This window comes from Protopterus annectens, chromosome 8.part0, assembly GCF_019279795.1.
Source record: "Protopterus annectens isolate FY-2018-M chromosome 8.part0, PAN1.0, whole genome shotgun sequence".
In the NCBI taxonomy this organism is placed as follows: Eukaryota; Metazoa; Chordata; order Ceratodontiformes; family Protopteridae; genus Protopterus; species Protopterus annectens.
In genome coordinates, this window is record NC_056741.1 from 1,753,187,084 (window position 1) to 1,753,211,592 (window position 24,509).

Consider the following 24,509-nt stretch of genomic DNA (forward strand, 5'->3'; position numbering starts at 1 on the left):
AGTGGATAGACAGGTTGTGTCATGACCTATAGTGTAGTAGGTCCTGGGTTTAAATCCTGGGCAGTAATACAAAACGTCATTCTAATATCACCTTAGAAAAATTTACAAAACTGAAAGGTACTGCTTGGCAAAGATGAAAACGAACATAACAGTTTATTCAAACTAGAATATAATTATCTAAGCAATGAAGTGAAAAAAGTAATTTGTTACACTAAAACAACTTAGTACTGAGAAAAACTAACAAAATGTTTATCAAAACCCAGATTATTCTGTAAAGAAATCCTTAAGACCATTAATCTCTCAAAACAAACTGTTTCCATACATATTATGACCAGAAACATTTGGAAAAGAATTTGCCACCACACCTTCTTTGTCCTTTCCAGCTCACAATAAATGAATAATAGTAACAGTGGTCTTTGTAATCCTTTATTACCATTCTTTTAGTTCAGAAAAATATCTTTTGAGGAATATCAAAACCAGTAACAATTTCATTATTCATCAACATAGCTTTTTCATTTGGCATTTACTCATCAAACTTCCCCATTTGAAAAATATTGACTATTATCTCTATAAAAAAACTCTAAACATTTTTCAACATCTAACTTTAGGACAATATCACTAATGCCACATTTTGATAAATTACAGAAGGAGCTGTTTACAATCAACCCACTGACTATTTTACTAATTTGATATTTTCTCTACATATCATATTTGATTCAAGAGAGGGTATGATACCCTTAATGCACTATTTACTTTTACAGATAGCGTTCTCACTTTTGCTAAACACAAATGTCTCATTGGTGCACTCTTGATTATTTTGTGATATTTTCTTGGCAAAGTCAGAAAACTGTTGATCTGGATCAGTTTTTTTAATTCCATCTGGCAAAGTACAATAAAATAAAATTGATTAAAATTGCTTTTCAGCCAACCTCACTCCCCTCATAAATACTCGTTGATGATCTATCTTTGGTTAATTCACTGTAAAACATTCTGCAAAGGGTTCACTTGATGTGAAGGGAAGACAGTCTTTTTCTTTTTCGTTTTCACTAATTTCATATGCTCTTCAAGGCTCAGTTCTGGGTTGCTTGCTAACAGTCTCCTTGGATTGCTTCAAACCAAACACCATCCTTCATGGTACTGATATAGATCTAGGAAAGCTCTCAACTTCTTATATAACCATCTATCACATGCTAAACTCTGACCTTTCCTAAACAGTAAAATAAGTTGATGTTCAGAACCCGTAATAAATCTTTCTTGCCCTTTATATTTTATATAAAAAAATGTGTGATTGAATCTGTCTCTCTTTTTAAATGCTCTTGATATTTCTCTATACCCAAATCATATTGATGTATTAAAATCCAATGTTATTAAACAAGTTAGCTGTTTTGAGGCATATATGTAGATTCATCACAACAAAGGCTATGCAGCTATTAGGAAAGGATGTTCTAGCCACATCTTGCCATGCTGCTCCTTTGTGGATATATATATATATATATATATATATATATATATATATATATATATATATATATATATATATATATCTATATGTGTGTGTGTGTGTGTGTGTATAAAAACTCAGTTTGGATAAACTAAAAGGAAACTTCATTGAGATTAACCACTTTTGTCTACTAAACTATTTTTATCAGCTACATACTTCTCTAGATCAATGTACATGCCAGAGTTATCTCTAGAGATTATTCTGGCATGATCTTAGACCAAGCATCTCATACCTTATTTTCATATTTAGAGCCAAGCTTTCAGTTAGTGTTAGTGATAGAGCAGTATGCTCCCATTTTAACATAAATGTGTAATTTAACTACTATCCTCTTATCCACTGCTTCTAGCCGTCAAGACTTTTACTAGTGACTATTAACCTCAGAAAACTCTTCTGTAAGTACTGTACATGTCCATATAATTACCAATTCTCTGTTCATTATATTACTCATATGATTATTTACTGTATGCTATAAATGTATAATTATTTAGAGTTATGTAAACCTTGTAACATATTTACTAATGTAATACACATCACTCAGTGCTCTTGTTGTCTAACCTGTGCAATTGACAGTTTAATACTATTGGTTCTTACTTTTATTTGTTATACTGATGTCATTACATTTATCATCTTTCTGTGTCACAGACACTGAGCTGTGGCTGAAATAAATCACTTGTGATCAGTCCATTCCAACTGTGACACCAGGGAAATACTGCCAGCCCAGCTATCTGGAATTTTGTAAATAATTATATGTCAATTCAGAATATTAATATGATTTATATAGAAATGTCACAAAAGGAGACACTGCCAGTCTGGCTATATGGAATTTTGTGAATAATTCTAGGTCATTTGTGAATAATGATATGATTTATATAGAAGTGTGACAGAAGGAAATACTGCCAGCACAGCTATCTGGAGCTTCGTAAAAAAATATATGTATTAGAACTGTATGTTATGTGTATATTAACCTGCTGATACAAAAGTATGAGTTGAACAGGGTTTGCACAACACTAAGCTTCAAGGATATATCCACAGTGTACCCTACTAGAACATAGAAGATGAACTTGCTAAACTTAAGAATAGTTCAGGTTAAGTTACTTTATAGCTGGGCCATAAACAGGAGGTGTTATCTCTCAGTTTAAATGCAGAAGCAGACACAATGTCTAGAGCTAAAAGTTTTTTGTACTGTCTTGCAAGAGAACTAATTACTAGGTTTGAGATGCAGAAGTGTTTTATTGCTTTATGACTTTCTAGCAGCTGCACAGCTGTGAGCGAACATCTGAAGGCTATGTATTTTTCTCACAGAGATGTTAAATGTTGGACATTGAGGATTTAGCTTGGGAACTAAAGTCAGGTGACAAAAAGTGATGTCATCCAAGCTAACCCAGCAGTAATATTTGATATTAATTTAAGAACTCTCTCAGAGAGAGAGAGACTGAACATTTTATATTTTGTCTTTGACCTGGAAACATCCACTCATCATCACTACATCTGCACTTGCCTTACTGTAAGTAAGTTTTTTTAGGACATAGTTAGTCTTTTAGATATAGTTAGGAAAATAGTAACTATTAGTGTAGATCTTTTATTTATTTATTTGAGACTGTCCTGCAATGTTGTTTTAAACATTTCCTGTGATTTTGAACTCTGATGTAACTGTGTTTGCGTACTGTTGTCTTGTTCTTTTATTATTTATTATTGAATATATTTAAACCTATCTTTGTGGCTGACATTTGTGAGAAATATTCAAGCTATTAGAGTACTTGCATATGTATATGGTGAAACTGTACAGGCCACTCCTAAATAGCCTTGTTCTTGGTCAGACTACCATTTGGATAATAGTAACATTACACAGTAGGACTGGACACCCTTTGTTAAGGGCTTTACAGTAGCGGATAAATAGTGGTTGATGGCAGTGGAGGCTAACTTATTATCTGGGTGGAAGGGGCCATAGCTAGCAAACCTGTGCCAGCCTTTCCCAGGTATGTGTGTGTGTTTTTGTACATAAATAAAACCTCAAAGTGCATGTGTGTGTCAGCTACTTAGGTAGGGACATGAAACACTGGTTGGACAGAAAGGGTATTGGAGGTCTTAGCTTGGTCACTCAGCTGACATCTCAACTCTATAGCTGTGCCAGTGAGGAGTCTTATTGGAAAAAGAGGGTGAAACAGCCCCGGACTGACTTTGATCTCTGTGTGCTCTTAACAGAAATTGCACTTTACTGTGTGTGTACTTATTATCCTCCTAGTGTGTATGTCCACCACTGTTGCCAGTGGTGAGGATTGAGGCTCCTTGATTACTGGGCCAGTGCCAGGGTGTCACACCAACAGCTCACACACTTCAATAAATAAATAAATAAATACATAAATAAACAAATAAATAATAAATAAATAAATAAACTATCCTGCAATATATATTTATATATATATATATATATATATATATATATATATATATATATATATATTATATATATATATATATATGTGTGTGTGTGTGTGTGTGTGTGTGTGTGTGTATATTTAATCAGCAAGACCTTACAACTTCAACATTTTTATTTTTTTAGGTTGCACACTGGATCCAAACTTGCTGGTTTACCAAGCTGTTTCTAACATAATTTCCTCCATTTTGTTTGGTGATCGCTTTGACTATGATAATGCCTTGTTTGCAGAACTGATTGGCCATATTAAAGAAATCAACAGAGTTCTAGCTGGAGTTTGGGCAGAGGTGAATATGGAAACTATTTCTTTGTCTTGATCCTTTTTCATGCTACTTAACCATGATAGATTGAATATGTTAAGAAATGAAGAAACATATTTAGGTTTTGTTTATTAAAAGTCTTTAAAGGTTCAGCTATGTTCTGATTTGTAAAACATATGTGGGCATTTTTTGTGAAAGTGTACCAAAGCTGAAGCAGGAGCTGTAAACCACAAATATGTCTTTCTTCTTCTTCAGATAAAACATTAAACAGAGGTATCATATAATGTTTACAATGATATTACAATTGCAAATTTCTAGAGACATGGCAATAATTCACAAGTCAGTGATGTGCTAATGATTTATTTTATGGTAGAAGCTATGAAGTTATCATAGGCTCTGATGAACATATGGTAAAGTAATCATATCCATTCTTCCTGTAGATGAGAACTTTGATCAACTAATTGTTAATCTTACGCAAAATGACCATTTTACACTGGAATTCATTTTCAAAGTCAAAAGTTTATCAGAACAGTTGCTTGATCCTAAATAAGAAGTAGAGTTGGTGTGTACAAAGAAGTGAGATGACAAGTGTTCTACAAATACCCCTGTCATAGACTTACATCAGGGATCAGATGTCTATGTACCAAGAGTGAACAAGGATAAGGGGGTACTAGCTGTCCAGGTAAGTAGTTAATGTACTGTCAGAAATATCTTAGATTTCTGACAAGTGAATTCTGACGTGATCATAGGTATGATGTTCTTGCATCATTTGCAAGACAATTGAATGCATTTCTAGGTGAAGAATACTGTTCATAATCCATTACCAGTATTGTTGTCTGTGCCGGACACAGTATAAAAGTTATACATCAACAAGAAGAGAGTGCTGAGAGTCCTTAAACAAAAGGAAGCATTTAAATGATCTCAGTTGACAAGGGTAGAGTAATAGTATGGTGTAACAGATACCTGAGTAAAAAACATATTGACTGAGGGTTACAGTTAGAGGACCACTCTTGTGCAAATAGGGCTTGGAATTCCCTTAGTGTGATGTGCTTCTAAAATCCTTCATTGAAGTGAAGACCAATACTAAATTCTCAGGCCAGTAAACTCTACTCTATTCTTTTACCCACCTCAGCCTGCCCCCTATAAAAGGCTTGCATTGCTAGGAGACTGTTGCTTATAAAGTCCTGAAACCTCTAGCAGTCCAAATATTTTGTCTGAATAATTTCTGATACTGAAAAGGAAACAAGGTTATTATGTTTACAGTTGTCCTTTCTAGGCTGGGACATAGTACTGTAGTGCAATGCTCGGGAACCTGCAGCAATGGCAATATCACAGGAGGTTTCCCCAAGAATCCATCAGTTTAAATTGTAAACTAAAGGGAGAAATAAAAAGAAAGTTTAAGAAAGCCTATAATTCTAACTCTTACCTAATCACGCTGTATGCCCGTTCTGCCCTGAACAGCACACACAGATTGTCTCTGCAGTCCTGCAGTCTGGCTGGGGACCATGTGGCAGCAGACACACCAATCAGGATATTGTTCCCCTTAGCAACCCTGACTATGGAAGCGAGATACTATAATCCCTGTGCCTCATGCCATTTTTCTCTTCATTTTTAAAAAACTGCTGGTGCTCGCGGTACCCGTCTGCGGCGGTAAGACCATCCTGTGTTTATCTTAAACTGTTTGTAAATAATTAGCATTTAACACAAATATTCTTAAGCAATGTGTTTATGAATGTGAGAATTGCCTGCTTACTTTGAGATTGTATAAGAAGCTATGTTATGCTAAATTCACAAGAAGTGACTAAGCTCACAAACTGTTATTTTGTAGAACACAGTGGTAGGGTAGCAATTTAATCTTATGCAAGACAAATGCAAACAAGGATACATTTATGTTGCTGGGTATTTGGACTATTTTTAAGTAATAATCAAGGAAAATGCCTAGAGTTTAATACCCAATTAATAGCTGGTAGAGATAAGTGTGCTCTATCGGTATAGAAAAGTGAGAGGCAAGTTTCATACTGGCTGGTTCAATTTCTGTGTTCTGATTAACTAATACTGTTAAAAGAGTGTATGCTGTTTGATATTTGAAACATTTAGCAATGAATGGTGAAACGTGCATGTTAGTAACTTGCTCATAACCCAGACACATACTTTAAAGCATAGTTGTTGGAGTACTGTATCAAATTGTTTCTATAGTGTATACTTTGTAGGTGGCTAAAGTGCTTGTACACTGCCCTAATCTGCACCTATATTTTTCATTCTCATTCCTAGGAATGCTACTGTATTCTTTTACCCACCTCAGCCCGCCCCCTATGAAAGGCTCGCAAGGAAACAAGGTTATTATTTTTTACTATTTACCTTTCTAGGCTGGGACATAGTACTGTAGTGTAACGTTCGGTAACCCACAGCACTGGCAATATCACAGTAGGCTTCCCCAAGAATCCGGCAGTTTGAATTGTAAACTAAAGGGAGAAATAAAAAGAAAGTGAAAGGAAACCTAAATTTTTAACTCTTACCTAATCACACTGTATGCCTGTTCTGCCCTGAACAGTACATACAGATTTTCTCTGCAGTCTTGCAGTCTGGCTGGGCCCTGCTCCATTTGTCTCACTCTGCTTGGCTCATTCCGCTCCCTTACCCTGCACCATTTCCCACCCGCCCCTACTATACCTACATTCATTCTAACCTTGCGTCATCTGACTATCCCCTACACCTATCAGCTACCTCATAGTAATTACCCCAACCACGACCCCTAACTAACTCCCTACCAAACAGATACACACAGTAGCAAGCTGCCAGACCATTACACCTGCCCCTATACCTGAACCACAATACTGTTAATACTCAAGCGCCACTCCCATACTAAAATGCAACTCATACTATCATTTCTCTTGCTAACTCTCACAACCCTAGCCTACATCACATCCATACATACTAACACACCACTAGACTACACTACCTACCATATAACACATATTACCACACATACAAAAGCTCACATACATTTCCCTATCTGTTCCACATTATTTAATCACAGCTCTATACCACACATATATAAGACTTACCTACCAGGATCCTACATTAGAAAAATACCATGTAGATCCTCCACAGGAATAGCACACACAATTAAACATATACTATTTACTAGCAAAAGGCTTCTTATCTCAGGAGACGTACACCCAAACCTAGGACCATGCAATACCATACTTTCAAAAAAACATAAATCTGACCTACTGATCATTAATATCAACACCAGCAGCATCTCTAATAAACTCCCTGACTTACATGCATTCATAACTCACTACTCCCCTGACATACTGACCATAACAGAGATCTGGCTAAAACCTAGCGCCCAAAATGAAGAAATCCTCCCTCCAGGATATAATATCCTATGACTAGATAGAACAGGTAGTAAGGGAGGTGGCAATTCTTTTTAAAAATACACTCAACCTCTACAAACCCCTCTACCTAAATTTCATAATGGAGAAACCTTAGGCTCAGTCATAGCTATAAACAACACAAAAAATTGACATTCTTTGCAGATATATCCCTCCAGGAAAGAACTCCCCCATAATCGAGGACATCTTACAGTGGACTAGAGATAACCTTCCACAAGAAACTATCCGACTAGGTGACCTCTAAATACAGACTGGCAAGCCTGTAACTCTAATAACCCCACTAACCATATTAACCTGGTCAGATTTGCTCAACTCATTCAAGAACCCACTAAAGTAGATAACAAATCCCAGAAACAATCTGTTCTTGATTTGATACTAGTGAACTTCCCCAAACAAAACTACCAGGCAGGCAGTTTACCAGATGGGCTTAGTGACCACCACCCTACATTCCTCCTAGGGAAACGTGCCAACATGCCCAAGCCCATAGTTTATAGACAAATCAGGGATGACTGCAAACTAAACCCACATGATCTTAATATTATATTAAATCAATTCAAATGGGAAACACTACAAACCCTAGGATTAGACCAAGTTGTAGACTACTTTAACAATACATTTACCAATGTCCTTAATACAGTCGCTCCCATCAGAAAAATTAGAGCTAAGGCAAACTATGCACTATGGCTAAGTAAGGACACAAGAGCCCTGCTAAAGTCCAGAGATAAGGCCTGGAAAATGGAAGAAGGACAACTCTAACCAAGCTAAACAATATTATCAACAACTTAGGAATCAGGCTAAAAAACAGACAAAACTTGATAAACAGAACTATTTCCTAGGTACCCAAAACAAACATTCAAAAGATTCCCCAAAAATTTGGTGAGCCATCAACTCCCTATTAAAACCTGGCAAAACTACCACTCCTGCTTCCGCTTCTTCCCATAATAACAAAAACATAACCTCACAATTTAATCACTTTATAGACTCCATCCAGACATTATCTGCCCAATTATCCAGAAATAACTCTTCTTTTATCTCTATCAAAAGTCCAGATAACATGCCCTCCTTTACTCTCTCACCTGTTCCCACCTCTACAATTAAACAAAAATCCTTCTAAAACTGAAACCTACCACACTTGCAGCTGACAGTATACCTGCTAACTTTCTAAAAATAGCCTCTGAATACTTATCTTACCCTGTCTCAATCCTTATCAACCGATCTATACAGGAAGCCTATGTCCCTCAACTGTGGAAAGTTTCATATATCATTCCACTCAATAAAGGGGGAAACTTCTATGGCTTCTCAAGTTACCATCCCATAGCCATTCTGTCTCCCTTATCTAAGCTTCTTGAGAAATATATTCACTCTCAAGTTATGCAATTCCTGAACACACACAATCTCCTCTCCACCACATAACATGGCTTCCGCCCATACCACAGCACAACTACTGCTCTTCTCTCTTTTACCAATCTGGTTAACCAGCACAGAAATGACAATAATTTTGTATCCGCTATTTTCTTAGATCTCGCCAAAGCTTTCGACATGGCCTCACACCCAGTACTATAAGATACTCTAGCCTCCCTATCCTTTGCCCCCTCTGCTGTCTCCTGGTTCAAATACTACCTATCAAACAGACAACAATCTGTTCAATGGCAAGGTGTGCTATCTCCTCACCTTCCAGCTACCATAGGCATATCACAAGTCTCAATTTTGGACCCACTTCTTTTCTCTATTTTTAAAAACAATCTACATACCTCTATCCAGCAAGTCACACTTACAGAGTATGCAGATGACTCAACACTTATTTGCTCAGCCCCATCTGTTACCACAACAGCTCACACAAGAATTCTTTAGCTCTGTGGAAAGATGGATTACTGATATCTAACTTATCCTAAACCCCAACAAGAATAAATTACTCCTGTTCACCCCTAATGAATCTAAAGCCACTCCCCTTTCCTTCTCTCTCACTTCCAAAAATGGCACTGTCATCGCTCCTTCTACCCATACTAAACTCCTTGGTGTAGAAATAGAAAAAAATCTTTACTTTGATATCCATATTGCTCAAACCATCAAAAAGATATACAAAAAAAATGGGAACTCTTTACAGACACAAGAAATTCCTCACAGACAAGGCACGAATCACCCTAGCCCAAACTCACTGACTGCCCATTCTAGTGTATGCGGCACCAATCCTGACCCAGACTATAAAAACTGATCTTGAAAATTTTGAATCATGTTATAACAAAATCGCCAAGTTTGCTAACAACTCTATCTTCAGAACCCATCACTGTCAGGCACTAAGGGACCTACAATGGCTAGAACTTCCTCAATTACTTAGCTAGCATCAGCTAGTCATCGCCTTCAACATCTTTAAGTACCCTGAAAAAACTCCAGCACAAACTCAACTACTGTCTCACTACTCAACTAATCATCTTCTCCGTTCTTCTGACAAATCTCTCCTCTGTATCTCTAGAGCTAATAACCCTGCAGGGAAATCACTATTTTTGCACACCATAGATAAAACCTGGAATAATCCCCCCTCCCCTGTTACTTCTGCCTCCACTTCCATGCACTTCAAAAACTCACTTAAATCACATCTTATAAAGATCTGGCTATATCCATGTATTACTTAATTATCACTGTTTTTCCTACTTCTCTTAGCTTCCTAGCCTTACCTAATATAGACATGTCACAGTTAGTAAGCTCTAATAATTGATCTCCAGATGTGCATTAATTCATGTTTATTATGATGTTTTTTAACTCACCCTTTGCTAATTTGTATGTTTTCTGTGCTATATTTTTGTCTGTATGATATTTTTGTTATTATTGCTAACTAATGTCGAGATTTTCTCCCCGGGCTTGCACTATAAATGGACCTTGTCCAGTCGGACTATCCCAGTTAACTAATGAAAAATAAAATAAAATAAATAAATAAAATAAATATAAGTTCATGAAGGAATGCCAACTGGTACAGTTTGAAGGTTATGCTAAATGCCTTACTAAACTAAGTACAACAATGCTCTTCTTTCTGTCAGTATATTTAGTCCCGTTTACTAGACAAACTCTATTTTAAAATCAGCTTTCTAAAGTTGGTTCTCAAATAACAGCATGAAAAAAAGAACTTATTGCGCTAATGGACCACTGGTAGCATTATACATGTCGGGTCTGAATGGCTTATCAGTTCAGTTTTATAAATCATATGTGGCATAACACCGACTAAAATGTTTAAAATATGTTATACTTGCCTAAGTGACAGAGATTTGGTCTTAAGCCATACTATTTTACTTAAGAATCATATCTTTGTTCCTGATTTTCACAGAGTCTATAAATTCATACCAGAGGATTCAGAAAGGGCATCAGCACTCGCATTAAGGACAGCAGTGAATAGAGACTGCTTTTGCAATGTGTTATTATGTGATTCAGAGACACATTAACCACAATAAAGAAGGATGTCATTATTTTCTGATTTGTATGTCTCTAAATTGCTGTTAACTACCTCTAGTGAACATCAGTACTTTGTTTAATACTGGAGGCCCATGCATTTAATTTGCATAGGTACCCCTCATTTACTGTTTAACAGACACACACACACACACACACACACACACACACACACACACACACACACACACACACACACACACACACACACAAAACCCACATATCCCATACCTTTTCCTGAGTTGTCAGAATGTCCCTGATGTCTTCTTTTATGTTTTTCCTGTCCTCTGAAATAATGGATAACTGCAGTCAGTCAATAGTGCCAGACATTAGAGTTTCATACCTTTTATTTTTTAGAAGCTGCATCATGATACCAGTCCAGTTACTATGATAATTTTTTTAAGCACTCATGCACACATCCCCCGACCCTGTCTTCTAAAGTCCATAGAACTTAACTATACCACAATCGGTGAACACAAGCTTTTGACCACATTCATTAATACAAGTGTTCATGAGCAGCCATGTTAATTTATGGAGCCAAGTGATTCTCTGAATCACTCAGCTTAGTAAATAAATACCTTACTGTAAGAATACTGCGGTGGTGTTGCTGCGGTAGCGTTGTCGCCTCACATAAGATGTTGTCCTGTTCGATTCTCAGCTAGAGAGTCTTCTGTGTTGAGACATGCGTTAATGGGCGTACCTTCATTAAAGGTTGTGCGTCAGGGCTGGCAACTTGGCACATAAAAATCTACTGCCAATCATTAGTGGACCGGAGTTCTGCTGTGGCGTCCCCTAACCGGGAAAAGCCGAAAGACACAACAACAACTGTAAGCATTCTGGGTAAGAGTTCATAGGTTCATAGGTAGGTACTAGGCTATCGGCCCTGGGGCCTATACAAGCCCAGACAAAAAGGTACCCTGGCTTTTGCCACCCAAGAAAATTATTTTCCTGTGCCACTGTTGAGCAGAGCCACAGAGGTGATCCCCAGGGTGAATTTCCTATTTCCCATCCAATCATCAAGATTTTTCTTGAAGAGTGCTAATGAGGAGCTTTGTTTGATATAGATAAGTAGTTTATTCCAGAGTATGGGAAGTCTCTTGGACAGGAATCTAACCCTCCGGCATGTTCTGTTTATTGTGGTGACAAGGTTTAGGTCCCTAGAGCATGTAGCTCGGAGGGATTGGGATTTCTTTAAGTGGAGCATGTCCAACAGCTCTGGGTTTGACATAGCTTTGTATGTTAGGCAGAGATCACCTCTGAGTAGGTGATATGCGACGGAGTAAAGCTGTAGTTTTTTGAGATGGTCTGCGTAGGGCATCTGTTTGAGGCCAGTAATCCTTTGTGAGGTATTTCTGTGGCCTTTCCAGTTGTTGTAGATGTCTTGTGAGGTACATACCAAAAGGGGCATTGTACTCTATAATGAGTCTAATGAGTGATGAGTAGAGGGGAACAATGACCTCTTTTTTTCTGAATTAGAAACCTTTTGTGATGAGGTGTGCCACATAGAAGGATTTCTTGATGACTGTGGCGATGTGATTATCAAAGGAGAGACTACTGTCCACCTGTGTCCCAAGGTCTCTTATCACACATTCGGTGTTAAGTATACTACTGCCTATGTTGTATTTCATGGGTACAGAGTTTTTACCAAAGGAGATATCAATGCACTTTTTGGCATTGAGCTTGAGGCCATGGCTTTGACACCAGGCATCTGTCTCAGTGAGGCCCTTTTGTAGGATGTCCACATCGTTAGGAGTTTCAATTATGGCTCCTAGTTTGCAGTCATCTGTGAACTTCATTAGCCAAAGACCTTCTGTGTTAACCTGTACTTCAGAGAAGCAGATACCAAACAGGAGAGGACCCAGGACTGAACCCTGTGGTACTCCACTTGTCACTGGTCTGAAGTTGGATTTGGAGTCTGCTACTTTCACAGTGTGGGTTCTGTCAGTGAGCCAGCTGGCAACCCATCTTGTGACATAGGGATTTATACCTAGTTTAGTGAGTTTATCTGTAATTCCAGAGTGGGGGATGGTGTCGAAAGCCTTGGCAAGATCTAGATAGGCTGTGTGAACCACCTTACCCTTATCTACGGCTTTGGTAACTGCTTCAAAGAAGTCTATCAGGTTTAGGAGACATGATCTGCATTTTACAAACCCGAACTGGGTGGGATTCAGAGTTTGGAGATTACCAATGTCTTTGTTTATAAGTTCCATGATGATACGTTCCATGGCCTTGCAGACCAGTCTCATAGGGCTAATGGGGTGGTAGTTCCCGGGGTCCATGGTGGCGCCCCCCTTGTGGAGTGGGATAACTGTTGCTGTGTACCATTCAGCAAGGACAAAGCCTGAGGTGAGGCTATGATTGAACATGGTACTTAGGTGGGGTGCCAGTTCGTTTTGTAATTCATGTAGAATGCAGCCTGGGATGTTGTCTGGTCCCATGGATGCTGTGTTCTTGGCATTGGAGAGTGTGTTTTTAACCTGTGCAGCTGCGATTACAGGAACTTTGCATTCTTCCGGTATAGAGATGGGCTCTTTAGGGGGTGAGGGGGGGGTAAAGTTAGCACTGAACCTATCTGCCAGGATGTTGGCAATATCAGTTGGGTCTGTATATTTAGTGCCATTGTGCTGTAACTCAGAGGAGATCTGAGTGTTGCCATTGAATTTCTTGACATAGCTATAGAATGCTTTGTGGTTGTCTTTAGAATCAGTGGCAATTTTGTTTTTATAACTAGCTTTGGAGGATTTTATCAGGGATCACAGATTCTTATTGAGGCTGACCAGGGAGCTCCTCCACTCGTGGGATTTTACTCTTTTTTGCAAGAGTTTCTTCCTTCTGTTGTACAGTTTGTTTATGGCAGGGGACCACCAGATTGGCTTCCTTTTTTTGGAGGATAGCATCTTGGTTCTGTTTGGGACAGCACGATCCATGCACTCATGTAAGTGCTTATAAAGTGCAATTGTGTAGGATTCAGTAGTCGTAACTGTATTGTCCATCTGCATGGGTGTCATGAAGTTTACCACTTCTGTCTTAAGAAGCATGAAGTTGGCTTTGGAGAAATTTTTTACCAAGGTTTCCTTAATGGGGGTGGAGGCAGGATGTGGAAATCTAGGGTGATTAGCTTATGGTCAGATCGGACCAATGAGGCTTTGATTTCAGGTGTGGAACACCGGTCACTCATATTGATAATGACTAGATCTAGGATATTGTTGCCCCTGGTGGGGGTGTGGATAAGTTGATCCAGGGCATTGGAGTTTATGAATTACAGAAAGCGTTGAGCGAAGGAGTTGGTACATGAGTAGTTTTCCCAGTTAATGGTGGGGTAGTTGAAATCGCCCATTACTAGGGTGTTTAGTTGAACCCTAATATTTTCCAGTACATCAAGAAAAGAGGAGTGGGAATCCTGGGGCATGGTGGGTGATCTGTAGCAAGCTACAATTTAGATTGCAGTTTTGCCCAGAGTTAGTTGCACTTGGATAACCTCGGCTGCATTATGCTGAGCAACTAGCCTTGAGGTGTGGATATCCTTAATGAATATGGACACACCTCCACCTTTGGTGTTCTGGTCCAGGTTACATGGCCGAAAAGTGTGGTATGAGTTATAGCCTGGTAGTACAGGGGTGCTATCTGAAGCCTTGAACCAGGTCTCAGTCACTGCACAGATATCGATGTTCTCCATTTTAAGGAGTGCCTCGAGTGAGTACATTTTGAGATTTAGACTTCTAGCATTGAGTAACATCACCCTCTGTTTTTGCTTGCCTGTTCCTGTTACAATGGTGAATTTGTCATTTGAACCTTGCCTAAAAAAGGCACTATAGGGGCGGCAAGAACCTTAGCCAGTATACGGAATCCCAGGGGTGACAGGTGCAGGCCATCTCTGGCAAAGCATCATGGTCTGTCGACCATGTCATCCGAGATAGACAGATATTGGATCCCTTTAGAATGGCACCAAAAGCTTAGCCAATTGTTGAAGTCAATCATTTTGTCCTTGTACTGCGGCATCATTCTTGTTGATGGCAGAATGCTACTCAGGGCTAGGGTCATACTTGCCTGGGCTACAAGATCGGAGAGCTATTCCATGTCTCTTTTCATGTAGTCCAGGGAGGTACGTCTCAGGTCATTCACACCAATGTGGGACAATGGCAGAGTCATATTTGTACTTGTTGTGGAGTGACCTGAGTGCGTGGGTTATGTGGTGGATCCTGGCACCCGACAGGTAGCTGACAGTAACCTTCTCCTTGTTTAGCCTGGTGAGTGGGACATCAGTGTGCCTGACTATAGAGTCGCCTATGACTAATTTGTTGGGTACGTTGTTTTGCTTTATTGGCTGTGGTTGAGTGGCACACTGAGTCTGTGGGCTATGTGTCATTTGGGTTGTGTTGGGGGGGTGGAGGTTGCTTGCATTTCTGCTTTGGAGGTCTCTGTTGCTTGAGCAGATTATTATTGATAGCCTCCATGAATGATTTTGTGTTTCTATGTGTAGATTTTGGTGGTGTAGATTTAGTGAGACTATGTGATGAGTGTGGTGTGGTGCAAGTGTTTACCTTCTCCTCTTGACTGTCAAGTTCAGTCTTGATTGGAGAGAGAGCTTTACCTCCAGTTCGGCTAGATAAGTGCATCTCTCACAGGTTGTAGTGTTGGGTGGTAGGAGGAGAGTGTTGTCTGTGTACATGAGGCAATTTCTACATTGCCCCAAGATGCCCAGATTCATCAGATAGACAGGAGAGAACACTGGGAGCTGACCCTTGGACATGCCTGAATAAAAAACTATTTTATTTAGTGCTTACAAGTTCTGAACAAGTGCTGATCACGAATAAGCAAATTCAAGTGCTAAAAGTAAGAATCTGTATCTGGACTAAACTAGTTACAGGAAAGGGGGGGAACAAGTGGAAATGTGGGCTTTTAAATCAGAAAGTTGAGAGAGATGGAAAAACTGCCCAAACAGCCAATAACTACAATTTCTGGGCCAGAACTACTCCTTATGTGATAGATAGTTCCCTGGTGCTTACCACTCCCACTGATAAGCTAGAAGGCTTCCTTCCAACACAGAAAGCTTGGGGGGGGGGCTCAGAAGCTTACATACAGCAAATTTTAATCCGGACTACACTATTTACAGGAAAGGTATATATATATATATATATATATATATATATATATATATATATATATATATATATATATATACAGAGAGAGAGAGAGAGAGAGAAAAGTAGCTAAAACAGCAGTCAAAACAATTCAAATGCAGTGCAAACTAGCACACTTGAGTATGTAGCAATGTTAGACCAAACAGTTTAAAAAATGCAAATAAATTAAAAATGACTAAAAACAATGCAGAAGGAGTCTATTAGGTAGAATGAGGTAAAGAGATGGGACTGGGGGGAGTGTCCTAGATCAAATCTACAGTGGGGGCGGGCAACTGCAAAAATCTTCAAATTTAAACAACAACACAGGAATAGGGAGGGTGGGTATAGGAAAACCAACACCTTCAGCATAGATCTGAAAAACTATACAGTGAAGCAAAAATAACAGTGCACAACTCTGAAGTCAGCCAGCAATGATATAAAATTAGTCAAACAACAATTACCAGTACACAACTCTGAAGTGCCAGAAAAATATACTTGGCTCTGTATATCTCCAGATAGTTTGAAGAACACTCTTTCAGGACACAGGAAGGCTCCAGCAATGGCTAATTAGCATAGGCCACTGCCCCAGAGTATCTCATTAACATTTAGCATGGCCATGGAGACAGCTTAATGTGGTACCGGATGCCTTTTTGCTAAGGCACTAAACTAAGGCTGTATGTCTCATGTACACCTCATGGTAACTTTTTGGAATTCTTCCCATAGCATTACCTGATAGCGAAATAAAAATATTTTTGGTACTCTGGTTAAAATATTAAATGTAGCCTTGCCTCATTTTACTCTTCATGTTAGGCTTTATGAAGGGATGTCAAAAGTGGCACAGTCACTTTTGAACTATTTATAGTCTAAACATCAGGTTATCAATCATATTCTGTTGGTGCATTTAAAAGTGTTTGGTAAGTTATGCACCCGGTCCATGTTAAAATCTTTGAAAGATTCTCTGCTCATCAGCTTCCTTAATTCACTCAAAAAGTTATGCTTCAACCCCCTGCTCAGGGAATATATGCTATATGAGTGGTACTGAAATCACATTTAATTAAGGTAGGGGTTAGACAGGGTTACTTACTATTTCCATATTTATGTGACATCTGTTCAGCACCTCTGTTTTTGAGGATAATACATAATACATTACTCCTCTAATCAAATTATTCATAAGCTACTCTCATAAGAATCTATAATCATACACTTTGTACATGAAAACATTTTTAAATTTTCTATACTTTGATAATAATTCCCTTCATTTTGATGAAAGTACAAGAATTTGGCATTATTGCCAGTTAATTTGGTCATTTTTTATAGACTGGTAGCTAGGATGGGGTGAAGGGGGAAGTTGCCCATGGGGCAATGTGTTGGGGGTGCAATCATGAGATGTTGATTGATCAGTTGTGCAGTACAGACATTCATGTCTGTATTGCAGAACACAGCTGGCTTGGAATACCAGATCAGGTGAATGGACCTTTTTTCTCCTCAGTTTTTGGTTGGGGGGGTGCCAGATTGGGGAATAGCACCAGGAGATAGATGATTCCCTGTTCTTAGATAATATAATTAAAGAAGTGAAGTCTTTTTTTCATTGTACTGCCTTCATGAATTTTGTTTTATAAAATGCAGTACCTGTAGTGTAAAACTTAGAGAAAAATGTAATGGTGTGCCTAGTGTGCTTTAAAGTTTCTGTAGTATTTTAATTTAAATTGATTAATTGCATAAAGTAGTGAAATTAAACTAGAGTTACAATTGATTAATAATAAGTTTTGGTAAGTATTTTATATAAAAAAGTTGTGAATCTTAGTTTTGTATACTACTATCTGTGTAGCCCGAGGTATTGAACTGTTTTCGTTGTCTGTATGCCCAATTTTAGATTATAAGTTTGCTTCAGTTTACTTACCTTTGGATTTTTTCCATGATGTTGCTGCCTGCAGTGTGTTGTGATTATTGCCAGGTAAAAAGAATGCATCAGTATATCCACTCATGTCTATATTAGGAATCATACAATGAAATACCGCCATTATTTAAAAATATGCATACTGACTAAAAGCAATTTAGCATTGCTCATATCATTAAGTCAGGCTGGTGGTAGCATATTTAGAGAAAACAACAAAAATAGCAGCTGAATTACACCAAGCAACAACAGGACCAGTAAAATCCAATAATTTTATTCGATACACTCTAGCGCCTCGGCCACAGTAAGCCTTTGCTTAGTGTGGCCGAGGCGCTAGAGTGTATCGAATAAAATTATTGGATTTTCTGGTCCTGTTGTTGCTTGGTGGTAGCATATTCCCTAGTCTACTTAGCAAAGAAAAATAAATGCAAGTATCTCTGCTGTGATTCAGGTTTTTAAAAGCACCCATTAAAAAGATAGCAAATTCACATCATGCAGCCAGATAAACCAAAACCAGACACTTTAAACAAACTCCATAGAGGTTTATGATTAAAATATCACTACCAGCAGTTCTGGTTTTATATGGGGTTGATTACTTTTGGAAAGACTAAAGAGAAAATGAGTTAAAATTAGTAGTGTACGTCACTAAAGAACAAAAAGTAAAAAAACAGTAAAAAAGAATACTTCAAAATAAACTTATCATCAGGATACTAGGAGTCTGCAAGTGTCAATATATATATATATATATATATATATATATATATATATATATATATTTTTTTTTTTTTTTAATAATGGCATTGTATAACTGCAATGATCCACTTCTAGTTGTTTGCCTTTTCGGCTTTTCCTGGTAGGGGGTCACCACAGCGGAACTCCAGTCCGCTAATGATTGGCAGTAAATTTTTTATGGTGCTGAGTTGCCAGCCTGACGCACAGAAGGCACTCCCCACACACTAGCTGAGAATCAAACGGGAGAACCTCTTGCTGTGAGGCAACAACGCAACCGCTGTACCACCGCGGCTTGATACAATGATCCACTTCTGTGTGTTTTGTGTGTTGATAATTCCAGTTTCACCAAGCTACAGTATCTCTGGATGACCACTTGGATCAACAGCACCCTTGAATCTCACCTCATCAATCTGATAGACTTGTCCCCCTATTTGACGCATGATAGTGCTCATTCCTGACTCTGCACCCTTGGAACGTTTTGATATTTCAGATTTATTGCCATTGTGGGCCTCACTGTTGTTGCCTATTAGTGCAGTCAATCCAGGATAGCATAGTTCACTGAGGCAGTACCTGATATTAACAGGCTGTGATTAATAATTTATTCTTCAGTTACCTGTCATCCAAGATGTGTTTTTTCAGAGGCAACCTTCTAATCCTACTCTTTAAACATGCATTGGTGTTCTGCTATTTGTGGATGTTGGAGCTTGTTCCACATTGTGTGAATTCTGGCAGTGATCTCTCTATGCAGAGAAGAAGAGAAACCTTATAGTTTAAACAAATTACCTGTTAAAGCTTTTAAGTAAGAATTGTAGTCCTACTTTCCTATTTCCTGTATTGTTGAGAGTGACCATCTGCTCTGCATATTTGCTAGCTGATTGGCTTCCATTAATCCATGAGGTATAACCTGTTTTGCTCCGCTCCCAACCCCCAATTCCTCAACCACCCCATAGTCTCACCCGAGAATTCACTAATATTCTGTGCAGGAACAAGTTATTCCTGCATGGAAACGACAGTTTAAGTGCAGCATGGCAGTGCACCAGGTATACTTATGAAGGTGCGCTGCCTGTGCTCCTAAACTAACATGAAGCCATAGCTGAGTGCAGGGGGTGTGTCTGAGAGCAGAGCTCTCACAATATATATACCCTTGCACTTAAGAATTGCCATTCGGCAATTAAAATGAGCAAGAATGCTCATAGCACCCCAAACACGTCAGGATAGCTGTAAAATATACAGATGCACTCAGAAATCCACAGCAATATGTTAAATCTGTCCCTTCATTTCTTCCCCTACCATTTCAGGTTTTGTCCAGAGTTTGCACTCCAAGAAGTTGAGAGGTATGCCCACCATGAAGCAGAAAGCTGAAAAAATAACAGGTGTAGCAGTAGCAGGGACATTGTCAAGGGTATAGATAAAAGAACACTACAAGATTTTCTTTTATAAAAGTGATAAAGTTTAACTGTAGCTGAGTGGGTGTGCCCATGGTCAGCTTAAACAGCACAAGAAGTTAAATAGCAAGATTCATTCAATAAAATAAAATCAGTACTGCAATAGTGTAGTGGCTAGAGAGTATGCTTTGCGAGCAGTTATTCCCAGGTCAATCTTCACTGTAGCAAATTCTCATTTTAAATGTGAAAGCAATTCCTAAACAATTATTTTGTGTATGACCTACTAAATAACATAGATTTGTGAACTGGAGTACTGTATTAAGTCCAGATGTGAGGTGTCATTGTAATAAAGTGGTGAAATCCCCAGATAAACACAAGTGCCCCATATAGTATACTTATACATGAATCAGGGGTACTAAACACATTTATAGTAAGTAATGAATGATAAATCAATGCCATACAGCAAATAGTGTGTAAAATTAAAAATAAGCAATGCTAAGCATTGCACACCTCTTCCCTATCACCCATTTTTCTTTTCTTTTAAAGAAATTAGCATGAGGGTAAGCAGGAGTAAGCACTTTTAGGCAGTAGTAAGCGGGTTTAAGCCTGTTTGCGTGGGGGTAAGCAATGCCTACACAGAATAAGCAATGTTGAGGCTAACTCTCTGTAAGCATATTTAACTGGAAGTTAGCATTGCTTACCATCTCGCAAACCTGCTTACAACTGCTTAAAAGTGTCTTAGTCATTTTGTATCCAAAAGCCCTTGTTCTGTCAAGCAATAAGATAATCAGCCTTTCCAAATCTCGAACCCAGAATCCTGCACACCATAGCCACAGTGATTTACAACTACATCACATGAGCTGCACATAAAATTGTGATATTCTCAAACATATCTATCTATATATATATATATATATATATATATAGAGAGAGAGAGAGAGAGCAAATGCATACCTGACAACTGTCCCTGATTGTCAGGGACGTCCCTGATGTACACACAAATGTTAGCATTGTCCCTCTGAATTCCTCTTAACAATGGCGCCACTGGAATTATACTGAATAAATAATGACAATAATTAAGAGCTAATCACTTATTTCACTTCAGGAAATATACATTAATTCACATTCTGTAATGTCCTAAATGTCTCAGGTTAGTAGAACTAATATGTTATTGTCTGTCCCTGATGTTGTTTGGATTTGTCCATGATTCTGTTGAGTGTTGTCCCTGATTGTATGACCACTATGACAACAATCACAATTTTATTTTGTTATAAAAGTGATAACGTTTAACCATAGCTGCGCAGGATAGCCCATTGCTTAGCTATGAATAATCATGCTTAAACAGCACATGAAGTTAAGTAGCAAGATTTACTAAATGGAAGCAGTACTGCAATAGTGTAGTGGTTAAAGCTTCCAACTTCCAAACACCCCTCCCCATCCAAGGTGTTTACCCCCCGCATGTGTCATATACCACCTTGTATTGGCTGTCTTGTCTGTCATCCTACCCAACCTATCTCCCCAAATACACCTACTATCCTTTCCCAACATCCCACTCTTACCTTAAAAAAAAGGGGGAATATGTTCCCCAAAAAAAAAATCTTGCCTCATACATAGCTGTCCATTTCACACGTGTCCACTGGACACATATAATCTGGCGTAATTGGCTTCACAACATATTATTGTTGTCCTCACCCCTCTCTCAGGGGGTTTGAGTGTCCAAATCTACCTCTAAATTTAGTGTATATGCACAGCTGTTGCAGTAGAAGAAATGGGCAGCTATGGACCTTCCCTACACGTGTCCTGCACATCCCTAGCTATTTTCCCTATTGCCTTTCCCTCTTTGTGTCCCTTTTTCATCACTTTCCTGTCAACCCTTTTTTCTTTTCTTTTAAAGAAATTAGCATGGGGTTATGTGGGAGTTAGCACTTTTAAGCAGCAGTAAGCAGGTTTAAGCCTGTTTGCTTGGGGGTAAGCAATGCGCACACAGAGTAATCAATTTGAAGCTCTCTGTAAGCATATTTAACCGGAAGTTTGCATTGCTTACCATGGTGCAAGCCCACTTACAACTGCTTAAAAGTGCCTTAGTCACTCTGTATCCAACAGCCCTTGTTCTGTGCATCAACAAAATAATCAGCCGTTGCAAGTCTCAAACCCAGGACTCTGCATACCATAACCAGAGTGAATTACCACTATACCATATGAGCTGTATTCAACAATGAGGTATTGTCAAACTATATATATATATATATATATATATATATATATATATACATATATATATATATATATATATATATATATATATATATATATATATATATATATATATATATATATATATATATATATATATATATATATATATATATATATATATATATATATGTATATATATATATATATATATATATATATATATATATATATAAACTGTCTAGCTTCCAGTGTGACTGTATAATTGCATCTCTCGCATATGTTAGTGTTTTGTGGTAGGAGGAGAGGGTTGTCTGTGTATATGAGGCAGTTGTAACATTGCCTCAGGATACCCAGATTCACCAGCTGAACTGGAGAGTGCATCTGAAGTTGCCCTTTGGTCATGCCTGAATAGCAGGGTGAGCTTCTTAGTCGCTTGGTTGGTGAGGGGTGAATAAAGAGCCTTGCCCTGCTGTGCAATCGGTGTCAGGGTATATTAGTGCTTGCTATTAGGTCTGAGCAAGTGCTGGGCTGTAATATGCTTTTTGTGTGCTTAAGTTGAGAGTTAGACTAGTTTCAAGGGAAAAATTGAAGAGGAGACTTAGTGAAGCCGGGAATAATTTAACCATAGCTAACCGGCACTGCCAGGTGCGCAAAACTGTGCAAACACATTTCTTATAGTAGGGAAATGAAAGAGATAGAAATTAGCTCAAAACTAACTTCTGGACTGGAACCACTCCTCCAGGGACAGATAGCTTGCTGAAAGCTCCCCTTTCTCACAGGTGAACAGAGAAACTTCCTTTTGTCCAAGTAAGGTATGGGCAACTTAGAAACTAGTATCACAGCCCTGAATTTAGCACTAGCCTGAAAACTGGACTTTATATATCTATATCTATATATATATATATATATATATATATATATATATATATATATATATATATATATATATATATATATATATATATATATATATATATATATACACACACACACACAATGTGTGGTTCAATAGCACATCAGAGCCACATCCTGAACCTCTCACTGCAAAAGATTTTAGTACTTATAGATATGTAGAAGAAGAGTAGATGTAGAGGGTGCACAGTATATCCAACAGCCATAAGTCCTAGATTTGCCACCTGTTAAAATGTCCAGTGTGTCACTCATTCCCACAAATGATAATATTGTCATGAAAATATACCCACACACAATGCAAAGGACATGATACCACACCCAAGTATGCATACACAGAAAAATGTATTTGTGTACTATTGAATTGTTTATGCCATTTGTTATAGCACATAGGTGTTTGAAATACATAATCACTGATTAATGCAAGTCTCACACAAAACAGTTGATGCAAGTAATGTGAAAAATATAACATATTATGCTGTCCAGGCTAAGGCCTTCAAGTAGTACAACAGTAAAAAAGCACTTGCCTTGAAGATAAGAAGCAATCAAACACTTAACTACAGATGTAGTTTAGCAGCCTCCAATTACACTCTGTACTCAACCCCTAGGGGAAACGTAGTAGTTGTGAAAATGTCAATGTATCTGTTACATAACAATGCTTAACTTAAAATGTCACTATCACACTGACAACAGAAAGGTGTGTACCGCTGTAGGCCACCGCTGTTCCCATGGAGAAAAGTATGGAAATATGCAGCCATATACCTCAATGTGTCTTAACACTGATATCCCTCACATATTGTAAGAGCCTAGGTTAAAAGCATTGAATACCCCTCCCCCATAAAAAGTTGTACAAGGGCAATTAACACTGTGTACCACACACTGACCCCCAGAATGTACAAGGTCACACATGTTTTGTCCAGCTGTTGCCCTTATATGTTTGTGTGGAGGTCCACAACATGACTGGAATGATAGCATGAATGTTAGTACATAATGATAGGCCATTACCTAACAACCTCTTACTGTATTACATCAGGACAAAGCATGGCATATATGTGGAGGACAGAGGCTGGAACACAGGGCCATATTTCCAATATTGCTGTTGCACACTGAGGAAGTTGCTGGTGTTACATGATTGTTTGCAAAATACCTGTACTCAGGAATATGATGTCAGAAACACAACAGAATGTTGCCATGTACTGATAGCAATCAACGGAGTTATGCCACTGATCTGTCAGACAAATG

The 24,509-nt window shown here is 38.3% G+C and overlaps 1 protein-coding gene across 2 annotated transcripts in view; it reads left to right on the top strand.

The window, feature by feature from the left end:
- LOC122809618 (cytochrome P450 2J2-like) overlaps nt 1-24,509 on the top strand; it is an 898,680-nt gene that overhangs the window by 437,938 nt on the left and 436,233 nt on the right. For both annotated transcript variants that reach the window (XM_044081250.1, XM_044081251.1), the window contains one exon: nt 4,062-4,222. In XM_044081250.1, the coding sequence (XP_043937185.1) occupies nt 4,062-4,222 (161 nt within the window). The remainder of the gene's footprint in view (nt 1-4,061; nt 4,223-24,509) is intronic.